Source organism: Paramacrobiotus metropolitanus, unplaced genomic scaffold, assembly GCF_019649055.1.
Source record: "Paramacrobiotus metropolitanus isolate TYO unplaced genomic scaffold, Prichtersi_v1.0 Parri_scaffold0000047, whole genome shotgun sequence".
Lineage (NCBI taxonomy): Eukaryota > Metazoa > Tardigrada > Eutardigrada > Parachela > Macrobiotidae > Paramacrobiotus > Paramacrobiotus metropolitanus.
In genome coordinates this window covers 839409-861482 of record NW_026570267.1, presented here as the reverse complement: position 1 = coordinate 861482, position 22074 = coordinate 839409, and the positions used below count along the sequence as shown (strand labels likewise).

Genomic DNA, 22074 nt, shown 5'->3' with positions numbered 1-22074 from the left:
AAAATCAATTACGTCGTCTGCAATTAAATAAGAAATGTTAATTTGGTACGGTCCATTCTCACGCGAACTTACTTGTGAATTGAACTATTCTTTTACATTGTTGTCAACGAGCAGTGCTTGCTGTTAACAAAATAAGCTCTTTTTAAAATACCTAATTAAATAAACAAAAATGCAGATAAATGATTTTTTATTAACTAGCACCTCAATACATTCACAATAGATTAACCATATTAACACCAGCACTGCCGTAACATGCAATACAGTATTACAACTTTATATAATTGTACGCAATCAATTTTCCATGTACTTTAATGGTCCCCACCGCAATGACTAGGCTTTTAAAACTATTTGTTTTGGAGGCTTGGAGCTAGAGTATTTGTTTTGCTCATTTTCATTATAATTATACTAAGCCCTCTGATTTCCAAAGCCTAAACTACTCGTACATAACCGTATTCCATCGTTGCAAGTTACTGCATATAACGAAGCCAATTAGAGTGATTTTCAGTATCCGATTGTTTTTGTTAAATACCTACACCACCTGGCTAAAGTTACTTTTCCTATGAGCACAATTTAGAAAAACGTTTCATGTCTGCCAATAACGGTAGCTGCTGAGTATTGCGCACAGAATTATTAGTATGTAAAATTATGTGAACTAAAGAAACTATGCCTACGAGGAGCAATTTTATGTCTGCTCACTGACTGCACACACACGGTCCATTGACGTCACAGGATTAGTTGCAGTCATGAGACATTCGGGTACGTGCTGCAAGTCTCTAATTTACTGCATAAACTGCAAGCGCTTTTTTTCGCTGCGGTTACCCATTGTGAAGGGTAACTTGCGAAATTAAGCTTGATGAAAATTTGAGAGTTTCTTCGAAAAATAAACTAGTTGCGATATTGCAACCGATACCGGTACATTAAGACACATTGACATGTATCGATTATTAAGCAAACTACGTCAGGACTAAATAGTCTGCAATATTTTGACAGTTTGGTGAAGGGCACTACGAAACGGTGCGCTGAAATTCTGACCGGTCAGAGCGAATATGGAGTTAATGTGTTTCTCTTAGTGTAGTAAATCAGTCGCACAATGACGTCAAACCTAAATATCAGAGGGTTGTTTTTTCAATCGTGATAAAAAGCTAACAACTCGGAAATATTTGGTTGGCCGCGATAAATGTCTTGGCTTTGTACATATATATCTATCTGGCCGGTCAATCAAAGTGAATATCCAAAATGATCTCGATATGAGCACAGCTGCGTGCCAGTTCATCAAGTTTCCGGTTGAACATCTTGATGCAGGCGCAGAAAGGGAGAGAAAGAATCTATGGACGGGAGAGACGATTCTGCACGTTGTACCGCGTGCGCAACACTCTTCCGTCAACGAAATCGGTTTCAGGGAAGAATGTCGACTGGGATCGGCTGCGCAACTTGAAAATCGTTAACGATCTCCGATGTGCCAGAGTAATCGGCACGATTATCAATAGACACAACCTTGACAACTGTCGACATGTATTGCACAAGTTCTACGCAATTTCTACTAAGTGAACTTATACAGCGCGTCAGAACCCATTGTCGAAATGTGGAAAACTATAAAAAATTTAGAATTATAATTAAGTACCTGGTGAGCTATAAATAAACTGCACTTACGTAATTTCTTATTGACATAATATGTTCCATAGGCCAGCGAGGCATGCAGAAAAACCTTATTCACTGGCGCAAATTAGAAAAGCAAATAATTTTCTGTTGACATACTTTACGGATTTACATTCAGATTATGATCACTTCCAAACATTTTGTTGTGTGCAGAGCATAGCTGCTTTTACAAACAAATAACAGCTATTAAAAACGATTTCTAATATATCGATACCGAATTATTCCGGCATTAAATAAAACTGAAATATCAAAAGAAACTCCTTGGTCGCATATGTGTTGTCAGGCAAAAAATATTTAAAATTTTTTAAAATTAATTTTAATTTTCGAGTCTCACTGGTTACTAGCCGTAACACATTCCAGAGTAAACACTATTGAAAGAAACCTATAAGGTATTACGTAACGGTCCTGATTTCTGACGATAATTTTGTATCTCTTATACTACAAATGATTTGGTTTCATTTGATCACGCACGCTCCAAGCGAGTTCGGTTTTTACTAGTGCCGTTGATTTATGAAATTATACCGACCCGGCCGCAGTTTCCCTGCGTGCTTCTAATTAAATTACCCTAAAGGTTACGACTGCATCGCCACAATTAGCTTAACGAACTTTTTTTCCCTTTAACAAGTACCGGTGGTTTTTGTGAGTTCATTTTTCATCATTGCACAGCCGACGCGCGCTGGCTTTTTCATCGGCAGGAGAAAAGAAAAATCCAATTGTATTCGCTTCCGCACGACAAGTAGCCAGTGTTGCCGATAACGATAGTCAAGAGGCATATACTCAAACGCATAGTCATACTGTACGGCAGGGAAATGACAGCCAAGTCAGCCACCGGAAATCGATGAAAATGAACCGCAGGCCAAATGGTTTGCCGGGAGGCATATAAACGGCCCGCGGCCGTTGCTCACTGTCGAATGTAGATTTCGCCCTTCCCTCCCCATGCATCGGCGGCTGCTGGCTGCAGCGGCCTTCATCACTAATGACTCGTGTACACAGTCCCAGTAGGGGCGCAAATCATTTGTAAACTTGTCAACGGGACCAAACCAATCCCTGATTGAAGAAGACCACTTCCTTCTTGCATGCGGCAATCCATACACGCAGCAGCACCACACATACACACACATCGTCATCGCCGTATTTCCAAGACGGCGCATCACACGCATAAGCAAACAATTCCACGGTGCCTAATTCCGCATCCTGATCGCCGTCCCCCTCCCCTTTTCTTATTAATGCCAACCCGACGTAGCTCACGAAGAAAAACGCCCGCCAGATAAAAACACATACATACACTTCCAGTACTGACTCATCTTTCTTTTGCGGGACTCTTTATAATGATCCGCTAACACATACACACAGCTCCACATCTTCAGTTGGTTTGATAAATATATATGTCCAAATAAAACGACCAGACAACTTCCTCACAATTCTACTTCATCAAGACCGAGAGTGTCAGCACACAGTTGACCTATCAACACTCGACAGTTATAATTCGGCGCACCATAGCTGACACGAGAGTATACAGCGTCGCACGGAGCTGTGTCATTGGATAACCCCATCCGGCTTAAGCCATCTATTGCGTGTGTGTGCGTTGTCGCTTTTTGTGTGTGTGACTTTTATAGCGCCCGTACACCGGGACTGCACGCGCACACCACCGCACGGCGGCCACCATGTCGATTACGCGCTACGTTATTCCACCGAAATTACCGGTCCCCTCGCCCAGCGAATGCTTCCAGACCTACCTCAATGATCTGAGTGCCATTGTCAGCCCCGAAGATTGGCAGCGGGCCAAAGCACAGGTGGACAAATTCCTGGAGAATGGCGGATTGGGACAACAACTCCATCAGAAGCTGGAAGAGTTTGCCGCCAAATCGGATAATTGGGTATGTGCACATAGCATGTACGCGGATGTATATATATACGCCGCAATTGACTGTGGCAATTTGCTCAGATTAATTTAACACAGCTTAATGTATTCAGCCGGTAAAGCGGCGGGATTTGTCAAAGATTTTGTGGCATTACCATTTTTACGATACGTCAAGTTAGTTTGTGTCCCGGCGATGAGTCCCTGGAGCATAGTGTAAGCCAAGAGAGGACTGATTTAGGCTGCCGTATATGCAGTAGTTATACTACAGTTTGATCACTTTCTTCTACCGAGAGACGGCGGCTTATCCCGTCAATGCATATATCCCGATAATCCCTCGCTGCGTCCCCTTTCCCTTTCTCATCTAATTTCCCATGTTACTCATTACCATTTTCCTATTCAGGGAATGCATTACCATGTAAACGATGAGGCTGGACTTGTCAGGATGTATAGAATTACCACATTCTACAAATTGCAATTTTCGCATCAGCATAATGTTACGCACCCGGTTTTTGCCGGTGCGGAAGTCACAATCACTTAGGTATTCGTCTTGCAAATATTACTTGAATTTATTATTTGAATCAAATATAACTTTATTACTTCGGATTTCTGTGTGAACTGCTCGTAGACAGATTTATCTCTGCCAATAATGCACAAATCGCCTTTAAATAATAATTAAAAATTTTACATGCATTTGATCATAAAAAACGTCGGTTCATCAGCGCCACAGACGACCTAACAACTTACAATTAATAAAGCTACCGACATGTGTGACTGTTACCAGTAATTTTCTTTTCCCCAAAACCAATCTGTCGACGTTTCTTATAATCACTGTGCCTATAACAACCCCAGGCCAGACGATTACAGGGCAGACGCAAGTGAAATTTACTGTTCCACATAATTACAGCACTGGATAGGATTTCTTCCCTTTGACCTATAAAGCGGCTAATTTATACAATTCTATCAAATTATATGTACGTGCTTTCCGCACGTGGTTTTGTGGCATAAAATTCAGGCCAAACAAGCTCCAAAGTTATTCAATTTGTGTTGTGTACCGTATAGCAAAAAAAGACAACCAAAAATTTGTGACGGAATTGCGCTTGATTGGCTTATTTTTAGCTAAAAGTAAAAGTGTGTAAAACTAGAAAGTTTTTACTAAAATATATTATAATGGTTAATGACTGTTAAAATGATACACCAAATTATTTTGCCTCCGAAACGGCGAACTAGTAGTATAAATTATGTTACCGTTTTTCCACTTTTTTTCAATATTTGCGCCTTTTTCGAATATACGTACAGTAGTATACTTCTATAGATATACTCGTATGCATTGAATGAATTTCGTTGCAAATGGAATCGTTCAAGCTTGAAGGCTGAGTTTAATGCTTGGTTTGATATTCAGCTGCTACTAGCCGCCACTACTGCACAAAATCGAATTAGTTGAACGAAGACATGAAGTTGTTATGCGCTGATTGATGCAATCGATGGCGCACCTGCTACACTTGTTGTCGGCGTCAAGTAGCTTCATTATTGATACAAAACTGCGCATAGCGGCGGGGATGTAATGATTTTACAAATTTAGCTAATATCTGCCCCAAACTGAGTGGTTCATTTACCGCGTGTTTTGAAATTGTGACAGGCGCATGATTTCTGGCTGGATGACATGTACTTCCGGATGGGACTCGCCCTGCCCGTCAATTCCAATCCCGGAATGGTCCTTCCCAAGGAACATTTCGACACCGACCATCAGTGGTTGCGGTAAATATTTGACCAAGTGTATTGTTTTATTTAATTAATTCATTCTTCATATAGTCATACAAACTATATATATATAGATATTACTATCTTGTACAATTGTTACACATAACTTCGATATCGTTAATTTTAACACTGCTTACATAATTCGATAATTGCGCACTGAGTTTTAGTAATTTCTAAACGTGAATAAATGTTTTGAAAAGTTTTTTTATATGAGTTTATTGATAATGGTGTTCCCGATAATTGCAGATACGTAGCGGAAGTGGCACGCGGCATTATAGATTACAAACTGCTGATCGATAACGAAGATATAACTCAACAGTACACACGCAACAATGAGCCGCTGTGCATGCGGCAGTACAATAATATGTTTCTCACTTACCGTCGACCCGGCATCATCCAGGATGAACGCCTGCGTTTCCAGCACTCACAACACTGTATCGTGGCCGTCAAAGGTCAGTTTTATCAGATGGCCGTGTTTGAGCATGGTGAGCCGCGCTCGGTGGAGTGTATCAGTAAAGAACTCAATTGGATACTGGAGAATAGCGACAACAGTCCGCAGCTTCCGGTTGGCCTGCTGACGACATTGGATCGAAGACGCTGGGGCAAAACGCATAAGCTCTTAACAAAAGGTGAAAAATGCCGGTCCCTGTATAAATTCCAAGAATCCGAATGTGAAAAAAATGAGATGATTAAACAGAGTGACATTTTACCACAATCGAGCAGAATAACCATATACTTTCACTATGAATTCGGAGATAAATATTGCATATATATCAAGATTGATCGTAACAATTAAGTAATGGCAAACATTCCCGAATTAAATGAGCCCTGTGGAAATATATATATAACCGCGGCATTGGTCCCGTACAGATCCAACGAATGAAAAATCCTTGGGCAGCATCGAGAGCAGCCTGTTTATAATATGCCTGGATGAAGAATGTCAGATGATGAGCGATATTGATGTTAACGAGCAGACCACTACGCTGCACGAGATGATTCACGGAGGAGGATCAACTGCCCATTCCAGAAATCGATGGTTCGAGAAGCCCTTGCAGCTGATCATAAATCGCAATGGCTATTGTGGCTTAAATTACGAGCACTCCACCGCTGAGGGCATTCCGGTTGTGGCCTGCATTGAATATGCCATCGATAAAGCGTAAGTTTGACGAGATGCAGTATGGTCATAGACTGCCGGACGTTTCCCACGAATATGTTCATGTTTATCGATATGAACAGTTTTCCTTTCAAATGCCACATAACACATACTGGCAACTGTGTAATGGCATGTTTAACCGAAATATCTTTTCGAGCTACTGTAAAAAATACTTTTAGGTATGTACCATTAATATACAGATATAATATCGGTATCCAGAGCCATATATATGTATAACAGCAATTCCGAAATCCGAACAAAGTCAATACGTGTGTATTTCCTAACAAAGCTGATTTGGTAACAATTCTTAACAATAATAAACAATACCGAATAAAATTCTTTATTTGCATAATTTAAATTATATATACGGTATATCTGTGTATTAATACAGATACAGAGACATACACATATGTGTAACGCGATTTTACATTTCATTTTAATTATGGATTAATTATGGAAATCTATTTTAACGATTTCAAAATTGATTTGCATTCGTGTTAGACGATCATGGCGAGAACGACTGGCTATTTTGCCGTCGAACGGTCACCGGGAGAACGGAGTAGCAAACGGGATAAACGGCGGCGGCTGCGACACCGTCGACGGCATTCTACCTCCCGATACTCCTTATCCACCGAAACATCTCAAATGGTGTTTATCTTCCGAACTTCTTGACATACTAGACACAACCTGTCTGGAAATTGATCAGTAAGAGAACGACGTATATCGCGTTGCACTTGTGCTCCAATATTGACTCGGGCAAAATGAAATAATTTCCGTTTGAACAGGTTGGCTGGCGATCTGGAATTGCGTGTTTACCGCTTTGAGCCGTTCGGCAAGAACATCCCCAAACAATATAAAATGAGTCCTGATTGCTTCGTGCAACTGGCATTGCAACTGGCTTATTATAAGTATGCTTATGAAGGCACAGTCAAATTAGCATAAAAACAAAAACGTATCATACCAGAGACGTTGCGAAGGTATAAAAGATCCATCACTCAAAAGCTTGTTAGGTGGCTAACAAATTTACTTCACACGCACACTTATTTGGCAATTTTTTATTTTATGCACGCTTATGAGTTAATAATAATTTTAGGCGCCATAAACGCATGCTGCGTGCCCATCGCAAAATCCATGAATATCCTGCTTGACTGTTGCATATTTTGTTGCGTACGTATTTGCATTTCCAAATTTTGTTATATTTTGGTTTTTATATGTATAGTAATTAATTAACGAAAGCTATAGTTTTTGCTAGTCCGAGTTGCTGTGCTTTTCTTCGGCTTGTTATCTCATTTTGACGCATTTGGCGGTAAGCTTTTTGTTATATTTCTACAGGACGAGTATAGTGATACTGCGTACTTCGATCAATGTGGATTTTAGGCTAGCTAAAAAGGATTTCATAAATTTAAGTGTGACCCTCATATCTAAATTTTAAAATGCAAGTTTAAGTTTAAAATTCTAGATTTGTTGTTTTCACTGTTTTGATAATTTTTTTAAAGGTCACACGGACATTTGGTGGCCACGTACGAATCGGCATCGATCCGGCGTTTCAACTATGGGCGAGTTGACGTGATTAGAGCGGCCACAAAAGAAGCGCTGGCATGGGTGAAGGCGATGGTTTTAAACGGGCACAGTAAACAAGAGCAATTAAAGTTGTTTCGGGAAGCCATGGCCAGACAGACGGACGTTATGAATAAGGTAACTCGAGTGGAATTCCAATTAAAATGCGCGCATATATACCGGCAGGCGGCGAATAATGGGATGAGCCCCAACCCGTTTTATAAAAGAGGATTATAAAACAGGATTATATATTGTTCTGGCTGCAGGCCATTCGTGGACAAGGAGTCGATAATTACTTCATTGCTCTCAGAGAAATCGGTGTGCAAACGACCGGATACGTGCCGGAAGTTTTCGACGACGAAAACTTTAAATACTTCAACTGCTTCCTGCTGTCCACTAGTCAGGTATCCTTATTCCGTTTGATGATACTTCAACACGATATAGACTGATGAGAGCAAACAAAAACTTTAATTTCACATGGCAGTCCTTACGCGTACAGATGAATTTAATCTCTTATGCATACATGCGGTAACTTGCATAGACGTAGGCCCATTGCTGCGCCGTTTGATTTATCGAGTTAGATCTAGAGATGTAATCATAACAAAATATCTCCTTCAACGTTAAATTCAAGAATTTGATAGCACAAATTTGCAAATTTTGTGAAAAGACTTTTTACTGACGTAGTGAAAAATTTTTCTTGTGGCATTTGTTCGCCCTTAGAATTCCCAGCTTTGAAGTCGAAGTTACGGTAATCGATCATAAATGCATTTTTTGTTATACAGAACGTTATTCTTTTTTTATATATTTGAAGACATTTTAACTTCTACTCATTCACAGTGCATGACCTTTTGCACTAAACCGTTTATTTGATAGGCACTTATACAATATAATTATGATGTACTTTTAAAATTTAATATTGATGTTTACGTTTTTGAAAACGGTCTTGCATATTGAAATGACCTTCACGCTATGCAGTATGCTCTAGAAAACAAATAGCACGGAAGTTTTCTCTATTTTGTAGGTGCCGACTACGGACGAAAGAACTTTTATGGGTTATGGGCCGGTCGTCAAGGGTGGTTACGGTTGCTCTTATAATCTGCACGAGCGGCAAATTCTCTTCTGCATCTCCAGCTGGCGAAGCTGTAAAAAGACCAGTACCAAAATGTTTGCACGGAATCTGGATGAAGGCTTGATGGAAATGTGCAGCCTTCTGGAACAGGAATTCCACAATTAAATGAGGGAGGCCGGCTATTCCTGCAGGCTGACCGCATGTACACTTGGACTCGAGAGAAAGATGTATTTGCTATACTTCTATATGGGCATATATGCTAACATCAAACGCTGTGCATATTATAGTCTTACACAATCCCAGATTATAAAAGCGATCTAAAAAGTTCTCGATTATTAGAGTTGATCCTGTTTAAAAAGGTGAAATAATATTCTGCATTCAGCACTATTTTTATATAATTATGTACTCTAACCGACTTATATAAAAGTGTGTTTGCTGCTGTGATGTTTTAGTGAAGAAGGTTTCAATGCAATTATATCTCGAGATGATGTTATTTATTTGCAAAATTTACAAACTGAGCGAATTCTAAATGTGATTACTTTAAACGGTTTAAGCAGAGTTTTAATAAACGTTCTTGTTGCAAGCTCTGTACCACAGATAATTTTGCTCATAACCGAGGAAGGTGCAAAGTATGAATTTCCACCGATACATCTGACTGTCAGTTTTAATATCATGCCACTACGGTTGTGCAAATGACTTCAAGGTGCGCTTTGTGTCGGCGTGCTTGTATTACTGTAATACCAGCGGCGTGCTCCAGAATTATACGTCCCGGAACTCTCTGTTTGAACACATCTAAGAAGTTGTGCATAAAAACAAAAATTCTCATGAGAAGTCAAATACTGAATTTAGATGCACGTTAAGCAATCCTTATCCTCTAAGAAATAGCACAGATGGATGAGCGTGATGGATTGCCAGTGGGCCGTATTATTGGATTGGGATCCCTGGAGTTTTGTGGGAGCTAGAAAAAGCAGGGCTCATAATAAATCCGACAATGCAATCTTTCACGTCACTATCACTTTATTGGCTATTAGTGTTGTGACGATTTCTGCAGTTAACTATTGTGAATGACACCATGCTAGGGTAGGTAGGGTGCTGGAATAATTAAACATGGCCACAACATTCAAAATAATTAGTGGCCAGACACATTGACTGATTTCTTCTGTGAAAGGAATACACAGCAGGTACATTATAGCGTAACGTCTGGCTGGAAAACTACATACCTACAATTAAATAAAAAAAAAATTTTTTTTAACAAAAAATAAAAAAATAAACAGGACGAGTACTACCCTGAGGCCTGAGCGATCTCGGATACACGTACGCCAACACATAACCTTTATCCTGCATTTACAGGAGTTGTAGCTACGTGTTGAATGGCTGCTTACGTAAATTTCATACACAAACCAAGTAACAAACACTTTAACTTACAGCTAGCTAGAAAAACTGAAACCTGATCTGGTTTATCAATAAACGGTAGTATAAAAGTTAAGATGCTGTGACAATAGCATGCACAATAGCATGCACTGATTTTCACGCGGGTTTAGATTTAATTAAAAAATAATGATCTTACTAACAGGCAAAACGCACTTTAAACTTTTAAACTCTTTAAACTTAAACTTTTAACTTTTTAAAGTAACATGCTACCGCCGGTGTCTGGATCTAATAGCTGCAGTAAAAATAACCACAAACTGAAAACTGAAAGCCGGTGCCCATTTAACCTTCCATGTAATCGAAAAATACCCCCATAAATATGAATATAATAATTAAAGATTTACCAGCTGGGTGTTACTTTTACTGCACCAGTATTTGTATTTACCTGAGCAGCAACAATGTCTTGTTCAAAATCAGCACGTCCCAACCGTAACCCTAGCACAGTAGCCGTTATTTTCCGAAACAGAACATGAACGCCGTCATTCGATTGCGCCGATATAACGCCGGTCTCCGCAACACCTCGTTCTTGAGCAAATTTCATGGCTCTTTCGGGTTTGATGGTACGCAGATGCTGAAGGTCAGCTGTGAAAAGCATAGTTTCTATTTGCTGGCAACAGCATTCTCAGGTTATCCTTATACGCCGTATACGTAATTATTGTCGATAGAAGTATTCAACTTACACTTGTTCCCAATAACGGCCATAAATGGATCTTTTCGTTTACTGCTTCCATCAACGGTAGGTGGGTAGTATTTCTGTATCATCTCAAACCAGTCCGTCAACTTCACAAAGGAATTGGTGTTAGTAATGTCGTACACGAACACAAGCACCTGAAAAAATAATTGTTGTAGGTGGCTAAAGTCTGCCTCTGTACGAGTACAGAACAAAAAAATTTGAATGCGTAATCTTCTAAAAGGGCACTCCTGTTTTTAATGGAACTGTTGCGTATCACATTTATATATTTTACGGATCACGGGAACCAATTTTTGGGCATCTGACTAACACTTTTTCTTATAGGATTTGTGTCTATGTAGTACTGAATTATGACTTAAGCTTGCTGCAAAGTACTAAGTACCAGCTACCTACAGAGTGTAAAATAATTTTTTTTCAGTCATCAGTATTTTATTGGTATTCATAACAGTACATTAATAATCAATAACAGAACCATTACTTCCGTTTAGCTGGCTTAAAAGCAAAAAACACATCCTCGTTGTCAACCATGTCGTTAAACGCTCCTACAGAGTTATCATGAACCAACCACCAACATACTTTGTAGTAAGAACAGTCGACCAGCCTAAACTCATTAGTCCCATCCGATAATATAATATATTACCTTAAAACGATAATAATTTACAAGAGCACCTTATAATTATGGTTGATGCACATTTTAAATTGTAGATACATATGTTACGTATTGTACATGGCACAGCACTACGTAATTAAGTACTTATATTTTATCTAAACCCGGTCATGCTCGCCAATTGCAAATTATGTTCCATTCTTATTGCATGGAAATAGCAATTTACGGACTGTTATTAAACGGGTCAACAACAAGAGATATTTCCATCGGTATGACGACGCTTTCTTTTCCTTGACTGAAAAGCGATCTGTTTTTGTTTTAACAGACGTACATGATCTAATTTTAACGAAGGTATAAATAATCGATAAAAGAGATTTTGAGAAACTGTAAGCAAAGGTCAATACTTCTATCACATGAGCGCCGCAATGCTGCATACATGTGTTCGGATAGGATCGTATTGCTCATTTCGTCGTCCAGTATACATTTTCGTCTTGCAGCATACACTGTTTGTGGAAACCATAACTTACATGTGCTTCGTGCAGGTACGAACTGAGCATTCCGCTAATCAAGGCAGCGCCGCCGGTATCCCAAATGTGCAAACTGACGTCAGTATTCCCTAATAATACATTAAGCGGTTCATCCTCATGACATGCGATTGTGTGCCCACATACACTGCACATTGTTGATCAGGGTGTAGACGGAATAGGTAATATGTACGTACCCGGAAAGGAAATCCGCTTGCGATGGAACTCCACACCACTGGTCTGAATGGAATCACCGCTAAACTGGTCATTTAAATAGCGATGAATTATGGACGTCTAGCACAAAAAACGTATTTTCACAATTAAGGAGAATGTATATATGTTTGTCGTTAACGTTTTTACTATACCTTCCCTACTCCTGGCTCTCCAAGAAAAACAATTTTCAAAACAGCTTCTTGATAATTTCGTTCACTGTCGGAATCCATTGTATACGGCCAGCGTTGTTCAGCTAATCTACGTTTGTTCTCACAAATCAACGACCAATTCCAACCAAGAAATTACGAATAACTGTCATTTTTTGATATTTTCCTGATGACCGCATATCAAGACGTTGCTGGAATTCTGTTTGTCAGATTATCTTCAACAGTAGCAGGGAATAAACAAATATACGTTTTCAACTTTATACACAAGTGATGTGTTTATATGAAAATATAGTATGGGAGAAAAATCTTGTAAACCGATTGGTCATTGTATCTGTATCTGGTTTACGCAGCAACTTCGTAACAGCGAAAACGCGAAGACTGAATGTTTGTTTTTAAATGTGTCAGATTTTACACACTCTTTTCATTACCAGACCTTACCTGATAAATTCGAGATGTAGCAGTAACAAATCAATAATTACTACGCTGGATCCACACTCGCCAGCATTCGTACAGGAACAGAGATGCAGGTGAGTAGGTAAGTGCGGCTTTCCATTTTCTATAGTGTTGCATGAATTTTTACGGTCATGTTGCTCCTCCTTTGATACTACAAAGTACTACAGGAGACTATATATACAGTACATAATATCTATGGTGTCCCATTTCTGTACTGCATCTAAACTAGATACGATGCTGTATCGTAACGCGATACGCTTTAGAAAGGGGACGTCTGTCCGGGACGAGGCCTAAGTGTGGCGGCGTCAGCTGATCGAATGAAAATAAAATGGAGATGCGGATGCCGTACGTAGTACGGAACTGTGCGTGCAAACTACGTAACGTAAGGTTTACGTAGTGCAGAGTGTATATTAAACCATGTGCGTTGGTTACTTGTATGGCAGACAAGTAATCAATACAAGTTACGTGATGACCGAACCCAGAACGCGGCGATTCGCTGCCGCGCAAATTAGATGTATGCGTGTGTGAAGGCGGTGCCAAAAATTCATCCACGTAAGGCCCTTACGTGTATGTCTGTAACTCCACCCCTTTGCATGCATACATACAAATAGCAGATGCAGCTGCCGGTTGATCTCGAAATTTAATTCTACATCTTCTGATATGTCGCTTGGGAAGATCCGTTGAGAGGTAAACGAAAGATAAGTTGTCAAAATTTTGGAGATCAACTGGCAGTCAGATCGGCTACTTGTATGTGTACATGCTGGCACCTACACGAGTACCGCACACCAGCTCGCTCAAACACGTTGTGAGCCCTACACATAAGCCCATTTCCGGTCGGGTTTAGCGCTACTTGTATAGATGGATCCTTACTTACTTGTGTGCCATACAAGTAGAAACGCAAATGGCCTATTGACGTATCAAGCGGTAGGCAATGCACCATCCAGCAACCCGTTAGGCGGAATCTGTAAATTACGTAACGGGAAAAATTTGACATTTTTATGCCCCCCTCTTCCTTTGTCACGAGTGCTAACAAACTGAGATCGTCTACCCCTCCATAGACATAGCACGGTGACGTCATAATCCTACAAGCTTTTAAAACCCCCTCCCCGTTGTAACAAACAGTAACGCTTGGGAGTACCTCCCCTCCCCCTACTTGCGTGACGTAATTTATAGATGCCGCCTTACGCATGTTATATATACTGTACCCGTTAAGTGAAAATAGCTTGGTTGGGCAAACCGCACGGCGACGCGTGATGATTTGGATTCTGACCGTTCTGAGATTTTGACCGAACTGACTCTTAAGTTTTACGATTATTATTTTAAAACTAGAAGTATGGCAAAATGCATTGGTATCTCTCTAAATTTGTGCTTCCGTTAGCCGGCTGGTCGCTTTTGTTCATAGTCGTTTCTGAGATTTTGTGTGGATACGTCGGGTACAAGGTAATCCCTCCTGATAATAACGAACGAAGATTGTATGTAGGATTATTTGTTGCCGTCATCTTCGTTATCCCTACGGGAATTGCTGCGTGGGATTGTCGACACAGCATTGCCAAAGTTCTTCGTTGCATTGTTCAGTTTCTGATATCTCCCTTGGGCCTTGTATTGCTGTTGCTTTCATTTATCTTCTTTGTTTTGATTAACTGATAAACTTCCGCGTGAACTGGCAAAGGACATCTGCAGACTACAGCTTGTTTTTGAATCACTGCTCACTGCTTACCCGAGTTTTGGTCGGGAATTTATTCTTCATATCAGGAATCAGAAATCTGAGAAATGGTAATTCTGTTGCTTGCCTTGCAAAACGCGCTGTGTTATGTAGTGTATATAACGGAAATTTTGCTTCCAGAGCTTCGGATACCCTACCTTCCACGCGAATTGTGCCATTAATCATGCGAGTATCGACAGCGCGGTCGAGCAGGAAAGCGTTAATCCCCACGGACTTCGTGATGTTCTGCAGTCGGGGTGCGTTAAGTTTCTGTCGATTGTCTGCATAACCGCATCAGCTCTGTCAAGACTTCCACTGCTTTTAACTACAAAATTGTTTTTTTCAGTCTGTCCTCTGTAGCACGAAAGGCGGCGGATGTTTATCCTTTGGAAATGTCTGAATTATATGTGAGTGCTGTACTCGTATGCTCTGATTGTGAGTCGCAAAACTAGCACCAGTTTTTTTTATTTTACGGGTAACAAATATTCTATTCCAAATTACCAGATCGGTGTTTACGGTTAACCTTAAGTATGCGGTCATAATGCGAATATCTTTATAGCATGATACAAAGGAAGATCGAATGAATTACGCCATGCTTCGCTCGACTCAAGGAATCCATGCTCCTCTGCGTCTACAGATGGAAAAATTTCTGGTTAAACAGGTGCTGTGGTTAAACTGTGGTTTTTATAAGTATCGTTGTAAGTGAGAATGGGTAGCTTGTAATCCGCCGATAGCCGAATTCACCTGGAGTTCTGATTTTGTGAGGCTTTTTTCTGAATTTTTGGTCAGCTGCTGTTGTTACTATTGAAAATTGCCCAAGGTCGGCTCATATTAGAAAATAAAATCCCGTAAATTCAGTTGTACTTGTTGTGTTTGCAGCCTTCGCGAAATTCGGTAATGCCTTCATCCAACCTCCATCTGGATGTCCTGAATGGCAAAGATGAAACTATTGATTTTGAAGGCCTTCTCAATGGTACGTGCAGTATTACTTATCGGCTGGCTGTAGGAATTAGGAAGCGATTTTACGAAAGCCGGTGTCATACAGGGCACTGGTTTCCGGTCTTCTAAAAGAAACTTCCATCATAGACTGCCGCGTTACTTTCTTCTTTAGTTAGTCCCTTTGCGACTCCTTAATATACAATTCATTAACGCGTTTTCGTTGCTGTTTAGCACCTGAATACTGGGAGAAGGAAGTACATCCTCATTTGTTGTTGGAAAAAGATTAGACGCGAGCAACTGAAAGGAATTTGCACAATTTACATCACTAAAATACATCTATCGATATTTTTCGCTTTAACTTTAACATGCTTTGAAGGAAGTTCAATGTTAAGAATAACTTCAAGGAACGAAATTCTGATGATGTTACCTTTATGACAATGACAAACTAATTCTTTTCATGTGTATGGGCGTTTCCGATTCTTCAGCTTCTTTGGTTTGGCATTTGTTCGACAATGTACTTAAATGAGTCATAATGCTAAGAATCGTTAGAAGCGACACTTGGACTAATTCTACTACTTTTTTTATTTTTAATAAGCTTCGAGATACCTTGAATTCACAATTTTTATTGCCCCTCGGTTTTGATTGTCGTGAAACCAGATAACTGTCCCAGCAGGCTCCTACTTTTGCCCACAACAGCAAAAGCAAAAAACCGCCCACCCATCTTTGCGGGATTTATGAGTACATCACAAGCACTTTCAAGATCGCTGTCACTTCGGCAAGCTCACATCAATGCGTCAAATCTTCGCTCAAAGGGCATATTTGCAAGTAAGGATTTGCAAGGTAACATTTACAACTAAGAAGCACATCCTCATGTGTTGTTGGAAAAAAGATCAGACGCGGTCACGCGAGCAACTGAAAGCAATGTGTACAATGTGCAGCGCAACTTTTTTCTCAAAATTAAAGACCCGGTTCCATTCAGTCAGAAAAGTTCGGTGAATCGGAAATTTCAGATCAATAAAGCAGTCTAAAGACAGTGGAGAATCTGCACCAATCACAATACTGAAAAACCCTGTACAAAAAACCTCATAAAACATCAGCACAGCGTAAACAATGTCTTCGCGCCGGACTCTCCATAAAACAGCAAGAGCTCATAGTCCACACTAGCTAAACCCCAATGCGCGGTGAGATTCCCATACACATCAGTTCCTGGAAGAGCAGTTTGCAGGCATACGGAATCGTGATCTGCGAAACCTGCAACGTACCGTGGCGTATGTATCAGAGTTCCAAGAAAAAATTAGCTAGGCAACATAACACATACATCAACCTTTCGGACGCAGCGTCGGCATTCGAAGGTCCTGTTGGTAAGATTAGCCATAGCAATCTATCCACACTTATCACACACATGAACCCGATACGGATCCGACACTTCGAACAATCGTTCCCGCAGATTCAGAGCCGCGCCATGGCTTATCAAACAATCCCGTTCCATTTCACCAAACCGTAACCCACCGCCTCTGAAATAGACAAACTACATCGTAACAGTATGGGAAAACAGTATTCTCAAATAAATAAATAAGAATATTAAAATCCCATACGGTTTTCTTAAAATGGGGCAACAATAAACGATTTAGTAGAAAAAACCCCTAACAATAACGCCTATCATCATCCTATGGGCCCGAAATAAATGTATTTAATACGGCCGCAGAAATATTAGTGATCACCTCGCCCTTCCTTCTCCCTGTGGTTGTCTACACAGCACGGTCACGGCTCCACGTGCACGGGCGTACATCTTGTTTTCCACCAAGTGCTTTACGCGCTGATAAAACGTTGGGCCAATATACACTTGCGAGGTGAGTTTCATGCCGGAAAATCCTTTATACATCACTTCGTTGCCATACTGATCATACTGCTTGTCTTTCAGGATCGCAGCTATTTCTTTCACTTCGGGAGACTCGAATGGAGTACCGACACCGTAGATTCCTTGAACTGCGGAAGCCTGAAGAGAATCAGTTAATAGCTTGTATTCAGGGGTAAGACGTTCATGCGATTACTTTGCCCTGGAGACATTCCAAAAGATGACCAATGGTCATACGGGACGGAATAGCGTGCGGATTGATGATAATGTCCGGTGTTATACCTTCCGAAGTAAAGGGCATATCCTACACAAAAATCTGCCTGTTGATTCCTAAATTAAGCGGTGTCGCAAACACTATTCGATACGAGTTTAGAAGAACAAAATATCTGTCAAATTGTAAAGTTCTTACGTCTCTTGCTCCCGTTGCAATAAAATGCCCTCACTTTAACTTTGAAGCGTCATAATTTTTGTATAACACTAAACACTGTATTGTACAGTATATCACTGTATGTTATTGTTGTATTGGTTGTTTACCGCCATACCTCGGTTGGATATATGATACCAACAGTTCCCTTTTGTCCGTGGCGGCTGGCAAATTTGTCTCCCATTACCGGCGTCCTTACAGAGCGGACCCGCACTTTGCAGAATTTGTTCCCTTCCACATTCATGCTCACCATCACCTGGTCAACAATCCCTGTTTCCGATGAACGAAGCAGGACGCTGGTGTCCTTCTTGGGCTTCTCTGTTGACATTTCTGGATTTATCTATTAAACAGCAAACGGTTACACACTGGAATACGTTTCGTTTAATTTTTGTTAACTTCACCTCTTCATCCGACAAAGGCTTTGCTCGCGATCCGGTGGTTGTGGTTTTTCCAATAATCGCATCACTTGCCGACACCCGCACTCCCGGCTCGATAATGCCATCATCGTCCAGTTTTTCGTACATAACCGGCCGCATTCCGTCGCATTCATCCGGATCAGGCACTTCAATTTCTTCCATATTCTTCCGGTATGTCGACATGCCCTCTTTGGCCTGATACGACGTGTACAGGGTGTGCCGAAACATCCCCCGCTGGACGGCGGCGGCATTCAAGATAACGGAATCTTCCTGGTTGTAGCCCGTGTAGCTGGCAATGGCGACAATACAGTTGATCCCGGCTGGCATGTCGCGGAAACGTAAATGTGACATGGAAGCCGTTTCCACGAGCGGTCGCTGGGGATAATGCAATATTTGCGCTTCGCTGTCCATGCGGGTGTTAAAATTGGTTGCGTAGACGCCCAAAGCCTGTTTGGACATGGCCGACTGGTAGGTATTACGCGGTGACTGATTGTGATCTGGGTAAGGGATGATCGAGCCACAGACACCCAGGATCATGGAAGGATGGATTTCACAATGGGTGTACGTATGACAGTATCCCCGGTTGCGAGAGAAATCCCGTGGATGCATGGCACACATGATGTACTCCTCCTCGTGAACGTCAATGTATTCCACAAACCCCTGCGAAAGTAATTCATTCCACCTGCAATATCGAAGTTGTTGACTTTAATTATGGTAAAAACATGATAAAGAAACAATCGAACGAAGTCTTCATATTTACCCAAACGTTTCGTTCATGTACAGGTCCTTGTTCGTCAAAAGCATCATCAACTGCAAAACAGAGAAGTGAAAGTATTTAAAGGTTTTTGTTCACCAGTGCAACACAAACGAATTACCTCGATGTTCGGGAATCTCAGCGTCTGTTTTTCCTCCTCAACAACTAACACAGGCCGAGCCGCTCTTCCGGCGTCCGTATAGATGCGGATTTCGCGATTTCCGAAACCCTGCAACACATCATATTATAAACATACGGGGTCATTTCTTCGACAGGCTGCGCGCAGTCGTGGACGGCGGGCTACGTGGCGCGAGGACATAAGCGAGCGGTGTTACGATTTGATGACCTTCGGTTCCTGGTGATCAGTCAGGAGATCACTGTTCTGATTGCCACTGCTTACATTTAAACCTGGTCCGCGTATTGATAGTCTCCCGCTGGGTCGAGGGTCCTTACGCGAATCTGCGAACCAGATCCATGTAAACGAACGACGTGGGACTCGGCAGCCGCAACACGATTTGTCAGGTCTCCTGCCCAGCGGCGGCGGATTCTGCGTAAAAGACTGCATAATTTTATTCCAATCCAAGAGCAACACGCAGACAGAGCAGCGCAATATCTCCTTAACCGAATGCGATAAGTCCATCCCACTATCCCTGATATAATTACAATAGGAACTGTTAAAATGAAGCATCGTAATATAAAATACTCGGGATCCGCTGCGATTTTGGAGTATTCGGCTCCCAGAAAATTACTGATTGAACCAACAATGATAGAGAGGACTATTTTTTCACATACATTAAATTGCTCCATACTCCATTCTACAGTGTGTACTTTAAAAATATTTTACGGGATTTCGGAATGGATCTACAGTACTAATGAGATCCGAAAATGTAGCTGTAGTACTGCCTCTAATCGGTAACTATTTTTTTGGGAGGCTTCTGTCTACTTAACCATGACCAACAAAGCCAATCAACGTACGGTATGGTGAGAGGCTGGATAAGCAAACGAGCCAATGGTCTAGCGGCAGACACAACGCTGCAGTACCAGGCACCTACGGATCAGCTCAAAGCCATTAGAATAGACCAAGCCAAGAAACGAGATAAGATCAGTAACGCCGACTCCGCTGAGCTAGCTAGCATACGTGTATACTGAAGTACTGTTTACGGAGAAACGGTTAAAAAAATTCGTATATAAATTATAATAATTCATGCATGCAAGATATTCAAATTTTTATAACGGTAAACCTCAACAGTATAATATGTTCGAATTTTCAGTACCTTGACCGAATATAGGTCCTAGCTTACAAAATTTTATTAATTTCTGCTTCGAATTTCTATTCATTACGATGTGTACGCGCATGACCTCAATTAAAAAAGACAATACTTACCTTTGAATGAATGGGATGGCGAGAACGTTTTCCGAATTATGTTGTATCACTATCCTTTTTCATTTATAACTTTTTTAAAAGGTTGCATCGGTTTCGCCACATTGTTTTGTATCAGTTTTACAGCAAACACGTCAACCAAACTTGTATCAGGAATTAATTATGTAATAAATTACATGAAATGTCAAAGGACGCTGGTCTGCGCTCCCTTCTAATCAGCGGAGCTACGTGAGTGACCCTACTCGTAGTTATCCGGTCGTTTCCTGGCTGTGCGGTACGACGGTAAGCGCAGCATTGCAAAATGTGTATTGCGCAGCATGGCGCAGACAGATTCATGCTACAACCGTAGTGATACCTTATAGTTTATACTATACGCCCTTTCGAGTTTCGACGGTAGAACCGTAGAACGTAAACCCATTCAATAGCAAATTTGGATTTTTAACTTTGTCTAAATTCAGTCATGGCGTGATGCGACATACGGGTTTGTGATATTGGTATTATTACTGTTGCCGCCCGCACACGTTGCATCACTTTGTTTGTCAGCCTTTATTGTCCTGTGGTTGGTGCAATTCAAGATCGTCGATACAGCGTAGTTAACAATTTTACTAAAATAATGAAACAAAGTGTTACGTAATTGACAACAAGGCAACACTTTGGCGCCGCAAAAAAGGGCAGGCCGACCTGCACATCACAAAGGGGCCTAAAAAAAGAATGAAGTAGCCTTGCGCTGCAGTATAAACCTCGAGAAATTGATACCAGCACTGTGTACAATATAAATTCAAAAACTAATAAAACATCCTGGCAGATACTATTCATTACATTAAGTCGATTACTGTATCTCAGACACCAATTAGCGCATTGTGCACAATGTGCAGTATACTTGAAGTATTCATTTTTTAATCATTAAGTCTGCCGCAGAGACAGATGACCTACCAAAATTATGTACTGCGAGCAAGAATGCGCTGCAGCGCTGGGATGGTCGGTCAAATTACGACCCGACGTGGCCTTGTCGTCGCGACAGTTCCCACACTGATCGTAAGTCATACAATAGAACACCAGGCATGTGTACAGTCTTCCCCGGAAGTTGGACATCACGCCGAGTGTAATTTTGACAAAAGCGGATCGTGCAAATATCGTGATTTTATTAATTTCGTTTAATTTACCGGCACACTCACAGAAATTCTGACCGGAAATCTGAATGTAATCAACCAGGAATTTCGATACCCACAAAGTAGCCTTTAACAAATCCGGAAAATATTTACTGGTGTTGAATTACACGGGGATCGAAATTTCCCTATGATACGATTAGAGGGTGCCGGTTGTGAGATTGGTGATAACATCCAGTAAATCCTCATGCAACTTCAGCTTATCCACATTCGATAGAATCTTTAAACATACATTATGCGTTCATGGTATTTGCTCCTGTAAATTTTTAACCGCAGACATTCAATAAAAGCTTAAGAGAA

At 40.9% G+C, this 22074-nt stretch overlaps 4 protein-coding genes across 4 annotated transcripts; 2 read left to right on the top strand and 2 right to left on the bottom strand.

The window, feature by feature from the left end:
• Positions 1-2933: 2933 nt before the first annotated feature.
• LOC129591546 (choline O-acetyltransferase-like) lies at positions 2934-9645 on the top strand. Its single transcript, XM_055487224.1, has 9 exons — positions 2934-3533; positions 5154-5272; positions 5522-5904; positions 6146-6431; positions 6930-7133; positions 7214-7336; positions 7925-8123; positions 8252-8389; positions 9007-9645. The coding sequence occupies exons 1-9, from the start codon at positions 3321-3323 to the stop codon at positions 9217-9219; spliced, it is 1878 nt and encodes a 625-aa protein (XP_055343199.1). The 5' UTR covers positions 2934-3320; the 3' UTR covers positions 9220-9645.
• LOC129591547 (ras-related protein Rab-28-like) lies at positions 9603-13533 on the bottom strand. The gene is made up of 7 exons (XM_055487225.1): positions 13123-13533; positions 12670-12775; positions 12502-12598; positions 12308-12396; positions 11163-11310; positions 10868-11064; positions 9603-10012 (listed from the first exon to the last, which is right to left on the bottom strand). The coding sequence occupies exons 2-7, from the start codon at positions 12745-12747 to the stop codon at positions 9929-9931; spliced, it is 693 nt and encodes a 230-aa protein (XP_055343200.1). The 5' UTR covers positions 12748-12775; positions 13123-13533; the 3' UTR covers positions 9603-9928.
• An 820-nt stretch (positions 13534-14353) lies between these two features.
• LOC129591573 (proteasome maturation protein-like) lies at positions 14354-16345 on the top strand. Its single transcript, XM_055487256.1, has 6 exons — positions 14354-14910; positions 14981-15096; positions 15186-15246; positions 15399-15500; positions 15719-15812; positions 16010-16345. The coding sequence occupies exons 1-6, from the start codon at positions 14908-14910 to the stop codon at positions 16063-16065; spliced, it is 432 nt and encodes a 143-aa protein (XP_055343231.1). The 5' UTR covers positions 14354-14907; the 3' UTR covers positions 16066-16345.
• A 366-nt stretch (positions 16346-16711) lies between these two features.
• On the bottom strand, positions 16712-20170 carry LOC129591572 (DNA-directed RNA polymerase II subunit RPB2-like). Its single transcript, XM_055487255.1, has 9 exons — positions 19628-20170; positions 19349-19456; positions 19234-19283; positions 18459-19155; positions 18176-18397; positions 17830-17937; positions 17500-17774; positions 17097-17292; positions 16712-17029 (listed from the first exon to the last, which is right to left on the bottom strand). Exons 1-8 carry the CDS (start codon positions 19913-19915, stop codon positions 17160-17162), a joined length of 1881 nt encoding a protein of 626 aa, XP_055343230.1. The 5' UTR covers positions 19916-20170; the 3' UTR covers positions 16712-17029; positions 17097-17159.
• Positions 20171-22074: the final 1904 nt, after the last annotated feature.